The sequence below is a fragment of the Myotis daubentonii genome, chromosome 15 (genome assembly GCF_963259705.1).
Source record: "Myotis daubentonii chromosome 15, mMyoDau2.1, whole genome shotgun sequence".
Classification (NCBI taxonomy): domain Eukaryota; kingdom Metazoa; phylum Chordata; class Mammalia; order Chiroptera; family Vespertilionidae; genus Myotis; species Myotis daubentonii.
The window spans coordinates 97312-112428 of record NC_081854.1 but is presented as its reverse complement, the minus strand read 5'-3'; the positions used below and the strand labels follow the sequence as shown (position 1 = coordinate 112428).

Below are 15117 nucleotides of genomic sequence, written 5' to 3'. Positions count from 1 at the left end.
GGACGCTTCAGTCCGCGGGCCAAGGCGCTATCCGCTGAGCCAAGTGGGCTGGGCGGCTGGACACCCTCATGCCTTCCGAGGCGATCCCTCCTCTATCCAGTCCGCCCCCGGCCCGGCCCAGGTGCTGAGCATCGATTAATCCCTTCGCTGTGCTGGACATCTTCCTATTTTGTAACTGACATTGTTCCTTCTTCACCTTCACCCTGTCCACCCGGCCCCCACCTGTCCCGGCCCCCCCTCACCCCACCTATTTGATTAGCTCTGCAGGGTCCTTCTGCCTCGATGGACACCCGCTGGCCAGGGCCACGAGCAGGACCGCAGGGCCCGTGGGCTTCCTGCACAGCCTGACGCCCTTCACACCTCACCTGCGTCTCCCCCTTCACCTGTGGGGCGGTGGGGTTTGGCCGGACCGGGGCGCTAGCCAGGTATACAGTAGGTGCTCAGTAAACACAGGAAGGAATACCTGAAGTACCTGCCCCCTGCTCATGCGGGGGGCGGATTCTGCCGCACCCTTGGCAGGCAGTCACGGGGGAGTTTGGGAAGGCGCTGCCACTGGCCCGGGAGCCAGCAGATCACCCCCTCCAGGCTGCACCACCCCCTCAACCTGCCCCAAATCCCTAGGGGCCCCCCTGCACTGGAGGCAAGAGAGGGGCAGCCTCCCTCTGGGGTGCCCGCCAAGATGACGCAGGGCTTGGTGACAAAGCCGCACCACCCAGCAGGCAACCCCAGGGTCCCGGCTGCAGCTCCGACACCTGCCCGCCCAGCACTGCAGACCTGGCCTCCAGGGCAGGTGTGCTAGGGCTCAGGTCCCCTCATGGCAGGCCAGCCCCCAAAGAACTCCTGGGCCCCCAGAAGTAAGGTGCTCCCCATGATGCCCACAGAACAGGGAGGGGAAGAGGCTTCCAGACGAAATGTTCCTCCCAGGCAGCGGTAACGGCGGCGGGGGTGGGTCCCGCACGCGGCCTCCCTCTCTGAAGACACACCTCATAGGGGCTGGCCTGTCCCCTGCCCACAGGACCGCGGGCCAGGCCCCCTCCCGCCCAGAGAACAGCCACCGGACGACCAAGTGGACTGTTCTGTATTTCCCCAGTGAGAGCGAGAAACCCCAGTCCGGGAGCTCACAGCTCCTGGGTTTGGCCCGGCAGCAGTCCTGTATTGGTCCACAATGGGTCCATCCGAGCGCCCTTAGGTGCCAGGTGAGGGAGTGCACCCCGGATCTCCCCGTCTGAAGCTGGAGTAGGGAAGCAGCTCTGAACCCCACCCCACTTGGGCGAGTTGGAGCACGAATCCTGGGCCCCACCCCAAGCCTGACGATCCAGTTCTGAGGCAGTCGGATCCCCCACCAGCCACCACTTGGAAGGGTCCGAGTGTGGGAGGAGTCAGGCGCGCTGGGCCCCTGGTCAGTGGGGATGAGGGTGGAGCAGGGGTAGGGCCTGTGCTCAGGGGACACTGTGGCCGGCTGTGGTCAAGGTACCTGCTGGTCTGACCGGCCCGGCAGGAAGGTTAGGAGCCCGGCAGTGGACGTGGTCAAAACCCCGCACGGGCGCGGCCGGGGTCAGGGCGCGGGGTGCGCCGCCAGGTGGCGCTCCAGCAGCGCGCGGTGCGAGAAGACCTTGCCGCAGGCGGGGCAGGGCGCGCGCTCCGGCCGGTGGGTGCGCATGTGCACGTTGAGGGAGCTCTTCTGCGTGAAGCGCTTGGCGCAGACGGCGCACTGGAAGGCGCGCACGCCCGTGTGCGTGACCATGTGCTTGAGCAGGTAGTCGCGCAGCGAGAAGGAGCGCCAGCACACGGCGCACTGGTGCGGCTTCTCCCCTGCGGGCAACAAGCGGGGCGCGCGGGTGTCAGCCGGAAAGAGACCCCCCCCCGCCCCTCGGGGACAACCATGCATCCGGAACCCCCTGCCCGTACGTCCCACAGGGTCCCCCCCACACGCCCCGGCCTATCCCCTTCCCTCTGCCGGGTTGGGACCCCCTCTCCCAGGCCTGTACCACTTACCAGGGTACCACTGTCAGGGTCCCTTAGCCCCAAAAGGTGCCCTGCCCAGAGGGAACCCGCCGGTGTGGGGCATCGCTGCCCATCGGGGCTGGCCACCTAGGTGTCCCGTGCCCCCATCAACGGGCCGCCCCTCCCCCCTGCCTCACAGGCCCACATCTGGCCACCCTTCTGGGGAGGCCCTGACACTGGAAGGGGCCTGGGCAGACCCCCCCCCCCCTTCTGCTGAAACCCCTGCTGCCCACACCCCTGCCCGCCGGCCACCGTGATGTCCCTGGGGGGACAGAGCAGGGTGACCCCCTCACGAGGCTGAGACCAGGAGGCGAGCCGATGGCCCTTGGAGTCCTCGGCACAAACAAAAAGCCTTTCTCAGCGCCAGTGCCTGGGAGGAGCTCTCCCAAACCAACCAGCCTGGCACCCAGCTCAGGCCCCGCGAAGCTGGCAAATCTTTGCTGGTACTACCTGGCCCTGCCCTCTCCCTCCTCCCTGAGGCAGCCAGGGGGCGATTTTAAATGTAAACCGCATCTCAGTTCTCACTCCGCTCCCAGAACACGGGTGCCTTCCTACCTTTCACAGCGAAACCCACCCACCCCCTGGCCCAGATCTCCCCTCGCCACTCCCACCTGCCGTCCGGACCCATCCCGGCTTGTAACGCCCAGCTCCGCCCGAGGCACTGCACACACCTGTCCTCCCAGGGGCTCCCGCACCTGCGACCGCCCGGGACTCGCCAGCCATCACCTGGGCCTCCCTCCACAACCCCAGGCTGCCTCGCTTCAGAGCCACCTCCCTAACCAGCTGAGGTCCCCCAGTGCCTCCCTGCAGCCGTGGGGAGCCCAGTTTTTCCGCCAGCCCCGGTCAGACACCCTCTCTGCCTGCTCCCCACGCTGCCCCACGGCCAGCGAACCCAGAGCCCACTGCTCTGCATCCAGCCCCAGGCACTGGGCCCAGGGTCCCGGAAGGTGCCAGCACTGCTCTCCCCCACCCCCCAGCCATGACCCCCCAACCCTCTCCCCACCTGGCCATGCCCCCGACCCCCCCCCCCCCCCATCCCCAGCTCCATCCGGGCTCCACCGCCAGGTTCCCAAGGCTCCGGGCAGGCTCCTGCTCCACAACCCGGCTCAGGACACACCCCGCCCGATGAAGCGGGGCTAGGAAACCCGCAGGAGCGCCTGCTGCCCACACGGAGCGCGCGGCGTTCCATTTCCAGGCCGCGCCTGAGTTGCCACCCCCACCCGGTGCCCAATCCCACCCGCCCCGAGACCACCCCGCTCACCCGAGTGGATGAACATGTGCTTGGTGTAGTTCTTCCGCGAGCTGAAGGTCTTGCGGCAGTGGCTGCACTCGTAGGCGGGCGGCTCAGAGCCCGCGGGGCGCGCGGCGGCGGGGGCGGGGGCGGCGGGCGGGGCCAGGGCCTCCCCCAGAGTCACGCTGGGGGCCGCCTCGGGCTGGAGCGCCGGATAGAAGGCGGTCGGGGGCGCAGGGGCCGGCTCGGAGGGTGCTGGCGGGGGCTGCGCGGGGGGCCCGGGAGCGCCCAGGTGAAAGGGGAAAAGGACCACGGGGGGCGCCGGGGTCTTCACGGCGGGCTGGCGGGGCCCGGACAGGACGCAGTCCGGCGGGGCGGGGGCCTCGGGGGGACAGCCTTCCGCCGCGGGGGCGTCTTCCTCTGGCCACGCGGACACGTAGCTATCCGGGAACACGTCCTCGCCCCCCGGGGGCGCCCGGAGGAAGTCCCTCCCGGCGCCGTAGTCGGAGAGGCCGGCGGGCGCAGGCGGCTCCTCGCGCGCGCTGTCCGCGGCGAGGAAGCCGGCGGCGCAGTCGGGGAAGGGAGGGGGCGCCTGGCCCTCGCCCGGGCCCCCGCCTTCGCCGTCCTCGCCGTCCGTCTCGTCCTCGGTGTCCTCCTCCTCCTCCTCGTCCCCGCCCTCCTCTGGGGCGGCAGGCAGGGCGGGGTCAGCGACCGACCCCTCGGCTTTGGCGGGCGCTGGGGGCGCGGGCAGCTGCAGGCGCGCGGGTTGGCGCTGCTTGCGGGTGTGCGCCGCCCCGGGGAGGCCCAGGGGGCGCGCGGCCAGCAGGTGGCGCAGGCGGTGGCGCAGCTGCGCGGGCGCGAGCGGCGGGGGCACAGGCGTGGGCAGGGGCAGGGGCAGGGGCGCGGGGGCGCCCGCGGCGGGGGCCGGCGCGCGAGCCCGGGCGATGATCTGCGTGCACTCGTCGATGACCGTCTGGATGCGCAGCACGGACGCGGCCGTGAGCACCTGCAGCGCCTCGCCCTGCGCCACGACCAGCGAGCCGCTGTAGAGGAACTCGACGAGCTGGCGCACCGTCTGCGCGGGCACCACGGGCGGCACGCGGATCTCCGAGTGGCCGAGCAGCAGCTTGTCCTGGAAGAAGGGCGAGCCGGCGGCCAGCACGCAGCGGTGCGCGCGCAGCGAGGCCTCGCGGATGCGCACGGTCACGTCGCAGAAGTGCCCGCCCAGCCGCTGGCCGTTGAGGGTCTCGAGCAGCGAGCGGGAGAAGTTCTGCAGGTGGATGTGATGCACCGCCTCGGCCGCCGCCATCTGCACCGGATGAGGAGGGGGAGCGGGAGGTCAGACAGGGACTCCCTCTGCCCTGGTGTCCCCGTTCCGCCAGCCCTGGTCGCGGGACAGGGCGAACCGCAGCGCCCCCCCCCCCGCCCAACCCCCAAATGGACCCTTGCAGGGCTCCACCCAGCGCAGTCTGTCTCTCTCTCTCTCTCTCTCTCTCTCTCTCTCTCTCTCTCTCTCTCTCTCTCTCCAGGACTCCTGCCTGTCTTGCCATCTCCACAGCTCCCTGCAGACCCATGGGAGAGGGGTGGGAATATCTAAGATCTACACCCAGGGCCCTGACTCAGTGGATGGAGCTTAGGTCTGCAGACTGAAGGGTCCCGGGTTCGATCCCGGTCAAGGGAACATGCCAGGGTTGTGGGCTCCATCCCCACCCAGTAGGGGGCGTGCAGGAGGCAGCCGATCAAATGACTCTCTCATGGATATTCCCATCTCTCCCTACTTCTCTGAAATAAAAAATATATATATGAAAAATAAATATTTTTTAAAGGTTTACACCCCGCCTCCCCCTCCCCCAGTGCTGCTTACTACCCAGGCAGGCGAGGCTCCAGGGCCGGGTCCCCTGTCTCAGCCCACCCACCCACCCACCCTTCCCCCAACTTCAATACCTATCAATCAATCTCCCCGCATCCCCTCCAGGGAGCAGTTCTGCGGAGAGGAGGGCAGAGACCTGCATCCAGAACTGGCTCACTGACCACCCCAGATGGCTGTACCCCCTCCACTGTAGCTGCTTTCTGATCCGCCCCTGCCCCACACCCCAACCTCAGAGCATCCGCGGCCGGGACCCCTTCTGCTGCCTCAGAACCGGGGGTTTAACATGGAGGCCTTCGCGGGGTGGGGTGGCAGGTGTGCCCTGGACTGAGTGACCAGGGGTGTGCACAGTCACACAGGGTTCGGAGTAGGAGGGGCATTGGCCAAGCAGCTGCCCCACGGGAGGGAAACACATGGTTCCTGGCACCCCCCCCCCCCATGGGTGGGAACAGGGAGGGGGCCTGAGTGCAGAGAGGGGCTTGTGTGGCCTGTGCAGGGGTGTGTGACCGTGGGTGCAGGTGGAGCATCGCTGAGCAATGTGTCCTCACTATCCCCGCACTGCCCACCGCAGGCACTAGAAAGAGAGGTTCCCCCCCCCCAAGGGATTCTGGGAATCTGAGCAGCTCTGTTTCCCCCGTCAAGTGGGCACCAGGCTCTCTCGGCTTCAGTTTCCCCTCCATCTACCTCACTCACCCCACTCCCAGGCCACACACCTCCAGGTCCGGGAGGAGGTGAGCCCGGCCTGGCCCACGGAGATCTGACTCACCCCTGCAGCTCCTCCAGCCCGAACCCTCTTTGCTGGGGCCAGAACCCACCCCCCTTCCTTGCACGCCCCCCATCGAGCCCCTGAGACCACTGCACACACCTCCACCGCCCCCCGTCCCCCACCGGCGGGGACTGCTGGCTGGATGCAGGGACCGCCCCTTCTCACCCCCACCCCACACCTCGCGGTCTGTTCCCCACGCGGCCCCCAGGGGGCGCCTGCTCCCTCCTAACACGTCCGGCCCCTCCTCGGCTCAGAGGCCGCCGTACGAAGAATTAATTCCTGGCAATTTCGCAAATGAGCCAAGTCTGCACGTGCTGTGGCCTCCGCCCCAGCATCCTCCCCGGGCCCGTTCGCCCGGCGTCTAACGACTCGCAATGTGCGCGCGGGGTTTGGGGCAGGAACCTGTGCATCCACCCGCAGGGGAGCAGCCGTTCCTTTTCGCCCCCGCCCCCCACCCTGCTCCCCGCCCCCCGCCCTGCTCCCCGCCAGGCTCCGACTCCTCGGTGCAGCGGCAGCAGGGCCTCCCAGGCGCCGCGGAACAAAGGCCGCCCGAGGACGCGGCCCCCAGGCCCGGCCGCGCCCTGTCCCGCCGCCACCCCTCTGCCCACGCCACGCACAGCCCCGAGCGCCCTCGCCCCGCGCCCCGGCACGCGCCCTGCCCCACGCCCAGCGCCCCCCTGAGGTCCGCGCCGGCTGCCCCCGCCCCAGGCGTCCCGGTCCGCCCCGCCCGAGCCCGACAGCGCCCCCTCCCGTCCGCAGCCTGCGCTCCCGGCCCAGCGTGGGGGCCGCTCCCGGGCGCGCCCCGGCCTCCCGCCGCCCAACCTCACCACCAGCTCCTCCGCGGGCGCCGGGCCCGGCCGCCACCACCCGCAAGGCCGCGCTTCCCGGCCGCGACGCCGGCGGAACCCAAGTCCGCAGCCGCGGCGGCGCTGGGGAGCGCTAACGGGGAGCACGTTTCCGGTGTTTCCATGGAGACGAGACGACGCCGCCAGGCCGCAGTTCCGGGGGAAGCCAAGACGCAGACACACCAGATCGTGCCCCCGACACCGAGGATGCGGGTCCTGAGGGCCCCCGCCCTCCTCCTGCTGCTCTCGGGGGTGCTGGTCCTGACCCCCAGCTGGGCCGGTGAGTGCGGGGAGGAGCGAGGGGACCCGGCGGGGGCGCAGGGCCGGGAAGGCGCGTGTCCAGCCCCGGCCCTGCCCTCCGTCCGCCCCCTAGGCCCCCACTCCCTGAGGTATTTCTACACCGCCGTGTCCCGGCCCGGCCGCGGGGAGCCCCGCTTCCTCTCCGTCGGCTACGTGGACGACATGGAGTTCGTGCGGTTCGACAGCGACGCGGCGAGTCCGAGGATGGAGCCGCGGGCGCCGTGGATGCAGCAGCCGTGGGTGGAGCGGGTGTACCCGGGGTATTGGGACCGGAACACGCAGATCTACAAGGAAACCGCACAGATTCACCGAGTGGGACTGCAGAACCTGCGCGGCTACTACAACCAGAGCGAGGACGGGCCTCACACCCTCCAGAGAATGTCTGGCTGCGACGTGGGCCCCGACGGGCGCCTCCTCCGCGGGTACGAGCAATTCGCCTACGATGGCGCCGACTACATCGCCCTGAACGAGGACCTGACCTCCTGGACCGCGGCCGACACGGCGGCTCAGATCACCCGGCGCAAGTGGGAGGCGGCCGGTGCAGCAGAGCTTCACAGGAGCTACCTGGAGGGTCTGTGTGTGGAGTCGCTGCTCATTTACCTGGACAAAGGGAAGGAGACCCTGCAGCGCGCAGACCCCCCCAAGGCTCACGTGACCCGCCACCCTGTCTCCGCCCGTGAGGTCACCCTGAGGTGCTGGGCGCTGGGCTTCTACCCTGCGGACATCAGCCTGGCCTGGCAGCGTGACGGGGAGGACCAGACCCAGGACATGGAGCTGGTGGAGACCAGGCCTGCGGGGGACGGGACCTTCCAGAAGTGGGCGGCCGTGGGGGTGCCGCCTGGAGAGGAGCAGAGATACACGTGCCAGGTGCAGCACCAGGGGCTGCCCGCGCCCCTGACCCTGAGATGGGAGCCGCCTTCTCAGACCTCCATCATCATCATCACGGGCATCGCTGGGGGCCTGGTTCTGCTGGGGGCTGTGGCCGGAGCTGTGCTGTGGAGGAGGAGGCGCTCAGGTGCGAATGGAGGGAGCTACGCTCAGGCTGCCACCAGTGGCGGCGCCCAGGGCTCTGACGTGCCTCTCTCAGCTACTGGAGCGTGAGGCAGCTGCCTTGTGGGGACCGGGTGATGGGAGATGTGTTCACGCTCCCACTTCCTGACTCAAGAACCTCTGATGGGGGGCTGGCCCCGCCCTGCTCCCCACACTCTCCTGCCAGCAGAGGCGGGCTGGGTCCTCCCTGCCTTTACTCCCTGGTGCTCTGAGCTGCAACTTCCTGCTCCCGCCTTGAATTGAGATTCTGGATGTGACTCTGTTCATCTCTTGCCAAGAAGGTTTGGGGGGGTTAACTAAAGGGGAAGATCCTGCCCTAACCGGTTTGGCTCAGTGGATAGAGCGTCGGACAGAAGGGTCCCAGGTTCTATTCCGGTCAAGGGCATGTACCTGGGTTGCGGGCACATCCCCAGTGGGGGGTGTGCAGGAGGCAGCTGATCCATGTTTCTCTCTCATGGATGTTTCTAACTCTCTATCCCTCCCCCTTTCTCTCTGTGAAAAATCAATAATATATATTTTTAAAAAATCAATAAAATATATTTTTAAATAAAAAATAAAGGGGAAGATCCTAAATTCTGAGAGGAAATAAATTGAAGCATCAAGAAAGAAAAAAAAGACGCAGACACAGGGATGGCGGGGCGGCGAGGATTCTCTGGGCCGCAGTAGCTTCCTGAGTCGCCCTAGAGACGGGGAGGAGGCGGGGCCTGCGCTGTCAATCAGTCAGCCATGCCCCTGTGTTGGACGGGGTGGGGCTGGAGGTGCTGCACCGCAATGAAGGGTTGGAAGGCACTCTGGGACCCCGGGAGGTGCAAGCAAGAGTGGGGGTGCGAGCAGGAAGAGGGCTCGCTAGTAGTGGGGGGGAGCAGACCCATCCGACCTTGATGCCCACTTTCTGCCTCGTGCCTGAGCCTGGGTCCTGGGTCCAGGTAGAAGGTGGAGGTAGCCTGATTGGATGCCCCTTACGCCCCCCTCCTCCTCCTGCCCCAGGCCTAACTGCCCCAGGGCGGGTCATGACAAATAAATGGAATCATATGGACCTGAACGACCTGCCCCAGAGCTCAGAAAAGGGACTGGGGTAGGGGTGGGATGGGTCTTACCTCTGCAGGAGGGCGTGGGGTACCAGACCCCAAAGGCCCGAAGCCACAAGGGCAGAGGCTGTGGGAAGAGCTGTCTGGCACAGGGAGCAGCCTAGGTCTCTCCTGTTTTTTTCCTGCATGAACCAGGCCCACCCCATGGTGTGTGGCACTGGGGCCAGCCTGACCTCATGCTCTACCCTTGGGGGCTGGAGGGAGGGGGGGGGTCAGAAGATCCCCCAGAACCTCAGCATGCCTCATGTCGTGGAGGGGAAGGGGAATATGCCATGCAGGGGCTTACCCCTCCAACCCCTGCAGCCTTTCCTGACCTGAGGAAGGTCATTAAAACTCAAGTCCAGCCCTAGCTGGTGTGGCTCAGTGGATAGACCGTCGGCCTTTGGACCGAAGGGTCCCAGGTTCAATTCTGGCTGAGGGCACATGCCTGGGTTGTGGGCTCAATTCCCAGTGGGGGGTGTGCAGAAGGCAGCCGATCAATGATTCTCATCATTGATGTGTCTATCTCTCTCTCCCTCTCCCTTCCTCTCTGAAATCAGTAAAAAATATATATATTTTAAAAATATATACTGTTTTTCGCCGAGGCTGGTTTGGCTCAGTGGATAGAGCGTCGGCCTGGGGACTGGAAGGTCCCAGGTTCGATTCCAGTCAAGGGCATGTACCTTGGTTGCGGGCACATCCCCAGTGGGAGATGTGCAGGAGGCAGCTGATCGATGTTTCTAACTCTCTATCTCTCTCCCTTCCTCTCTGTAGGGAATCAATAAAATATATTAAAAAAAATATATATATATATATATATTTGTAAATAAATAAATAATAAAACTCGTTTCATTTCTAATGGCTTCATTGTCCCCGCTCAGAAAGTGGCCCCTCACCATGGCCTGCCTCGTCCCCTGTGTCTGCTCTGTTCAACCTCAGCCACCCCTCTCCTGCTGGGCCCACCCCCAGGCTGGCCTGCGCAGTCCCCTCGCACACTGCTCACCTGCCACCACCTCCCTCGGGGGCCCTCCCTGATCTCGAGTTTCCCCCCCATCCTCTGTCAGGGGGCCTGTGAGGGCAGAGGTCAACGCTGCCCTTCACCTGGACAGACAGCCGCTGCCTCTACCACCTAAACAGGAATGGAGGTGCCCACGGCTGCGTCAGCCTGCTCCGGACACGACTCCATTGGATTCTAAAGCATCGGGAGTCATGTCCTGGAGGGGGCACAATTCTAAAGATGCCCCCTCCGGGATTCCCTCCGGAACCCCCACAAAACGGCAGCTGTCACTGAGGTTATGAGTCAGCTGACCTCACCTTACGGAGATGATCCCGGGATGTGAGGGTCGACCCAGGGCAATCAGCAAGGCCCTTAGAGCGGTGGTCGGCAAACTCATTAGTCAACAGAGTCAAATATCAACAGTACGACGATTGAAATTTCCTTTGAGAGCCAAATTTTCTAAACTTAAACTATATAGGTAGGTACATTGTTATTAACTTAATTAGGGTGCTCCTCAGGCTTAGGAAGAGCCACACTCAAGGGGCCAAAGAGCCGCATGTGGCTCTCGAGCCGCAGTTTGCCGACCACGGCAGAGGAGGAACAGGAGAGGCACATGAGTTAGAAGGACTCTGGGGCCTTTGAAGGTGGAAGGGGCCATGTGACAGGGAACATAGGGGTGAGTGTGGGGTCGGGAATCTGAGAAGAGCTGAAGAACAGCAAGAAGCCCTGACCGGTGTGGCTCAGTGGATAGAGCCTCGGCCTTTGGACTGAAGGGTCCCGGGTTCGATTCCAGCCAAGGGCATGGACCTTGGTTGTGGGCACATCCCCAGTGGTGGGTGTGCAGAGGGCAGCTGATCAATGTTTCTCTCTCATTGATGTTTCTAATTGTCTATCCCTCTCCCTTCCTCTCTGTAAAAAATCAATAAAATATATTTTTTTAAAAAAAGAAAGAACAGCAAGAAAACAGGGACCTTCTCTCCCTCACTCCCCCTCCCCCAACACTTCACCATGAGCTTCCTCACTCTCAAGCTCCAAGGACCTTTCCTTTGCCTCCATCACTTGTTTCCTAAGCCCATTTCTTCTGGAAATTACTTTTTATTTTACTTATTTATTTATTTATTTTTAAAATATATTTTATTGATTTTTTAAAAAGATCAATGGAAAAATATCCTCAAGTGAGGATTAACAACAACAAAAAACCCCACACAAACAAACAAACAACATCCATCGGCCTGTGGACTGAAGGGTCCCGGGTTCGATTCCAGTTGGGGTCACATGCCTGGGTTTCGGGCTCAATCCCTGGTGAGGGGCGTTCAGGAGGCAGCCGATCCATGATTCTCTCTCATCACTGATGTCTCTCTCTCTCCCTCTCCCTTCCTCTCCAAAGCTAATAAAAATATATTTAAAAAGAAAAAAAAGAGAGAAAACAGGGGCTCAGTGTTACAACCGCAGGGACCTGGATTCCTCCTGCTGATCACCCGGATGAGCTGGGAAGCGGATTTCTCCCCAGAGCTCCCGGGAGGGCCTGGGCCGGCCCACCCTTGGGCACAGCCTTTGTGAGACCGAGCAAGGCCACAGCCTGGGGTTCTGGCTGCAGCGAGTGTGGCTCTGTTGACTGGACTTGTCCCAGGCACAGAGGTGTCCAGGCTGCGTTTTCGGGGCACCTGCCTGGGTTCCCGGCTCAGTCCCCAGTAGGGGGCGTGCAGGACGCAGCTGATGTTCCTCTCTCTTCCCCTGTCCCTTCCTCTCTCCCTAAAATCAAATACAGAGACTCCCGGCCCGCACTTGGTAAGCATCTGACCAAGGCCACTGTTTCCATCGAACCAATACCCTCCCATTGCCTCCCTCAGGCCAGATGCCTCCTTTCTGCCTACCAGCGTGTCAGGCACCTCCACCGTCTCGTTCTCCCATCCTACGAGGTCCGACGTGCAGGGGGACTTGGGGGTCAGAGGGGAACCAACTGTCCAGACATAGAGGCTGGAACAGCATCAGGGCAGGTGGAAAGGAATGCGTGAGGACGCTGAGGAGGGAGGGTGCAGAACGGGAGGGAAAACCCCAAACCCCGACTCCGCTCAGGCCTTGGGAAACATGTTTTGCTTTTCTCTCCAAAGGCCTTTGCCACCGTGGTTATGGGGGCATTTGGGGGAATAGTGCAGCCCAGGGCACAGGGTTATGGTTATTTATTTATTTTTTTCCAAATTATAAGAGAAAGTTCAGCACTAGCTGGTTTGGCACCGTGAATAAAGTGTCGGTCTGCGGACTGAAGGGTCCCGGGTTTGATTCCGGTCAAGGGCACGTGCCCAGGTTGTGGGCTCGATTCCCAGTGTGGGGCATGTAGGGGGCAGCAGATCAATGATTCTCTCTCATCATTGATGCTTCCCTCACCCTCTTCCTCTCTGAAATAAATAAATATATATATATATATATATATATATATATATATAGAGAGAGAGAGAGAGAGAGAGAGAGAGAGAAAATTTTCTTAGAAAATCAGTAAGGCAGCCCTGGCCAGTGTGGCTCAGTTGGTTAGAGTGCCGTCCTAAACCCCAAAGGGTTGAGGGTTCGACTCCCGGTCAGGGCACATACCTAGGTTGTGGGTTTGATGGTACAGGAAGCAACAGGCCAGTTCTTCCTCCATTAATGTTTCTCTCTCTCTCTCTAGAATCAATAAGGATTTTAATTTTTTAATATTTTTATTGATTTCAGAGAGGAAGGGAGGAGAGATAGAAACATCAATGAGAGAGACACATTAATCAGCTGCCTCCTGCACGCCCCCCACTGGGGATCAAGCCGGCAACCGGGGCTTGAACTGTGATCTCCTGTTTCATAGGTCGATGCTCAACCACTGAGCCGCACAGGCCACGCATGGATGCTTTATTTGTATGTATTTTGGCATCGATGGTTTAAAAGAAAAGGAAAAGGCCGTAACCGGTGTGGCTCAGTGGATAGAGCGTCGGCCTGCGGACTGAAGGGTCCTGGGTTCGATTCCAGTCAAGGGCGTGTACCTTGGTTGCGGGCACATCCCCAGTGGGGAGTGTGCAGGAGGCAGCTGATCTATGTTTCTCTCTCATCGATGTTTCTAACTCTCTATCCCTCTCCCTTCCTCTCTGTAAAAAATCAATAAAATATATTTTAAAAAAAGAAAAAAAAAGGAAGAAGAAACCCACAGAGGTGAGGAAGCTGCACCTGGGCGAAGGGGTGGGGGTGACACAGGCCGGTGAGCCAGGACCAGTGGAATGAACGGGAAACAGACCGAGAGCTGAACAAACGCAGAGCAATTCACAGCCGACCCGGAAGGCCTCCCTGGAAATAACAGAGCTCCAGGCCCAGAAAAGCAGCCGAACCAGGTGGGCGACACCAGGACCAGCTGTGATGACTGACAGCTCCCTCCGCTGCCACTGGCCAATCCTAGGAGGCCCCGGCCCTGAAGCAGCACCCCTCAAACCCTGACCCACTGAAACCCTCCTCGAGACCTCCCCGAGGGCTTCCGCATTCCAGATACAAGACTCAGGACAAAGGGCCCAGGCTGTGCCCTCCCTACAGCCCGGCCACTCCCTGTCCCCTCCTCTTCCTCCGTTTCCTCCCCCACAGCCTTGCGTCTCCCGAACCCTGAAGGACCCCATGAGCAACCAGCGGAGCCCTGGGTACCAGCAGCTCGTCCCAGGCTCACCCCTGAACCTGGTCCCCAGGCCGCCTTCTCTCTGACTTCCCCCGAGAGCTAGGGCAGCCCAGCTCAGCTCTCCTGTTGCTTCTTTCTTGTCTGATTGTTCCCTCACAGTCATCTGTCGTCTTGTGAAATTTCTCCTGCACGAAGTCAAGAACCCACACACTAGCCCTAGGCAGATCTGGACCAGGGGCCAGGCCCCCTTTCCAGTAACAGGGCGATGAGGAAGCTTAAATGTGTTCCTTAGAGAGAGCTGCCTGGGGCACAGGTTTAGTGAGCCAGGGAGGGGCTGGTGTGGCCTGAAGAACTGAAAATTACAGGCCTGTCAGCATCTCCGAGGCCGTCGGGGTGAAAAGGGGCCGGGGACAAGGCTGGCGGCCAGGGAAGAGCCGGGGAAGCCCCAAGGATCGCAGACTCACAGGACAGAGCATTAGAGGTGAACTCAGCAGCTGAGGCAGGGCCCTCCCTCCCCTCAGGCCTCAGCCTGGGCTCCCAGCTCCCTGCATCATCCGCTGCCCTGAGGCCGGCAGGCTTCCCAGCCAGGGTGCCCTCTAGGCACCCACTGCCTTTGGCTGCAGCCCAGCCCTCAGCCACTGCGTCACCAAGCCCTCTGGCTGTGCCAGGTGTGGGATGTGGGTTCCACGACCCAGACACACACCTCAGGAGGCCAGCAGCCTCCCTTGGGAAATGGGCATGTCCCCAGGAAAAAGGCATGTTGGGCCCAGCCAGTGTGGCCATAGGAGGTCACGTTGGGGAGTCCTGGTCAGGGCATAAGCCCGGGTTGCAGGCTTGATCCCCTGTAGGGGGCGTGCAGGAGGCAGCCGATCCATGATTCTCTCTCATCAGTGATGTTTCTATCTCTCTCCCCCTCTCCCTCCCTGAAAGCAATAAAAATATATTTAAAAAACAATACATCCTGATACCAGGACATGGTTGAGACTGAGGGTGGCCCCTGAGCAGGGAGGTGCCAGCAGGGAGGTGTTTAGCCTCCCTGATCAGATGGAGAAAAGACTTAGGGAAAAGGAAGCGTCCAGTATCAGTGGATCGCCCATGAGGGAGTCGGGTGGGGCAGGGGTGAGGAATATTTGCAACACACAAAGGTTTAATTTGCTTTCATATGTAAAACACGAAGATCAAGAACGTCCTCTTGGCCTCCTCGACCTGCCTGAGCAAACTGGGTGGGCAGGAGACCTGCATTGAAATCATCTCTGTTATAGCAAGTACCTCCACCATCCAGGTCCCCACACACCTGGGCTGTTGGGGTTGATTTTGAAAAGTTAAAACGGCCTGGAAACATGGAGAACACGCTGGGACACTCTCATCTGC

The 15117-nt window shown here is 62.2% G+C and overlaps 2 protein-coding genes across 4 annotated transcripts; one reads left to right on the top strand and one right to left on the bottom strand.

Moving 5' to 3' along the window:
• Positions 1-1067: 1067 nt before the first annotated feature.
• On the bottom strand, positions 1068-6815 carry ZBTB45 (zinc finger and BTB domain containing 45). 3 transcript variants are annotated; one of them, XM_059665592.1, is made up of 3 exons: positions 6696-6815; positions 3266-4544; positions 1068-1812 (listed from the first exon to the last, which is right to left on the bottom strand). In XM_059665592.1, exons 2-3 carry the CDS (start codon positions 4542-4544, stop codon positions 1556-1558), a joined length of 1536 nt encoding a protein of 511 aa, XP_059521575.1. In that variant the 5' UTR covers positions 6696-6815; the 3' UTR covers positions 1068-1555. The 3 variants fall into 3 exon arrangements, with proteins under 3 accessions (XP_059521575.1, XP_059521576.1, XP_059521574.1); XM_059665593.1 differs by lacking the exon at positions 6696-6815 and adding an exon at positions 5796-5962; XM_059665591.1 differs by lacking the exon at positions 6696-6815 and adding an exon at positions 5180-5789.
• Positions 6228-8324, top strand: LOC132216419 (HLA class I histocompatibility antigen, B alpha chain-like). Its single transcript, XM_059665586.1, has 2 exons — positions 6228-6993; positions 7087-8324. The coding sequence occupies exons 1-2, from the start codon at positions 6243-6245 to the stop codon at positions 8112-8114; spliced, it is 1779 nt and encodes a 592-aa protein (XP_059521569.1). The 5' UTR covers positions 6228-6242; the 3' UTR covers positions 8115-8324.
• The last annotated feature ends 6793 nt before the right edge of the window (positions 8325-15117 follow it).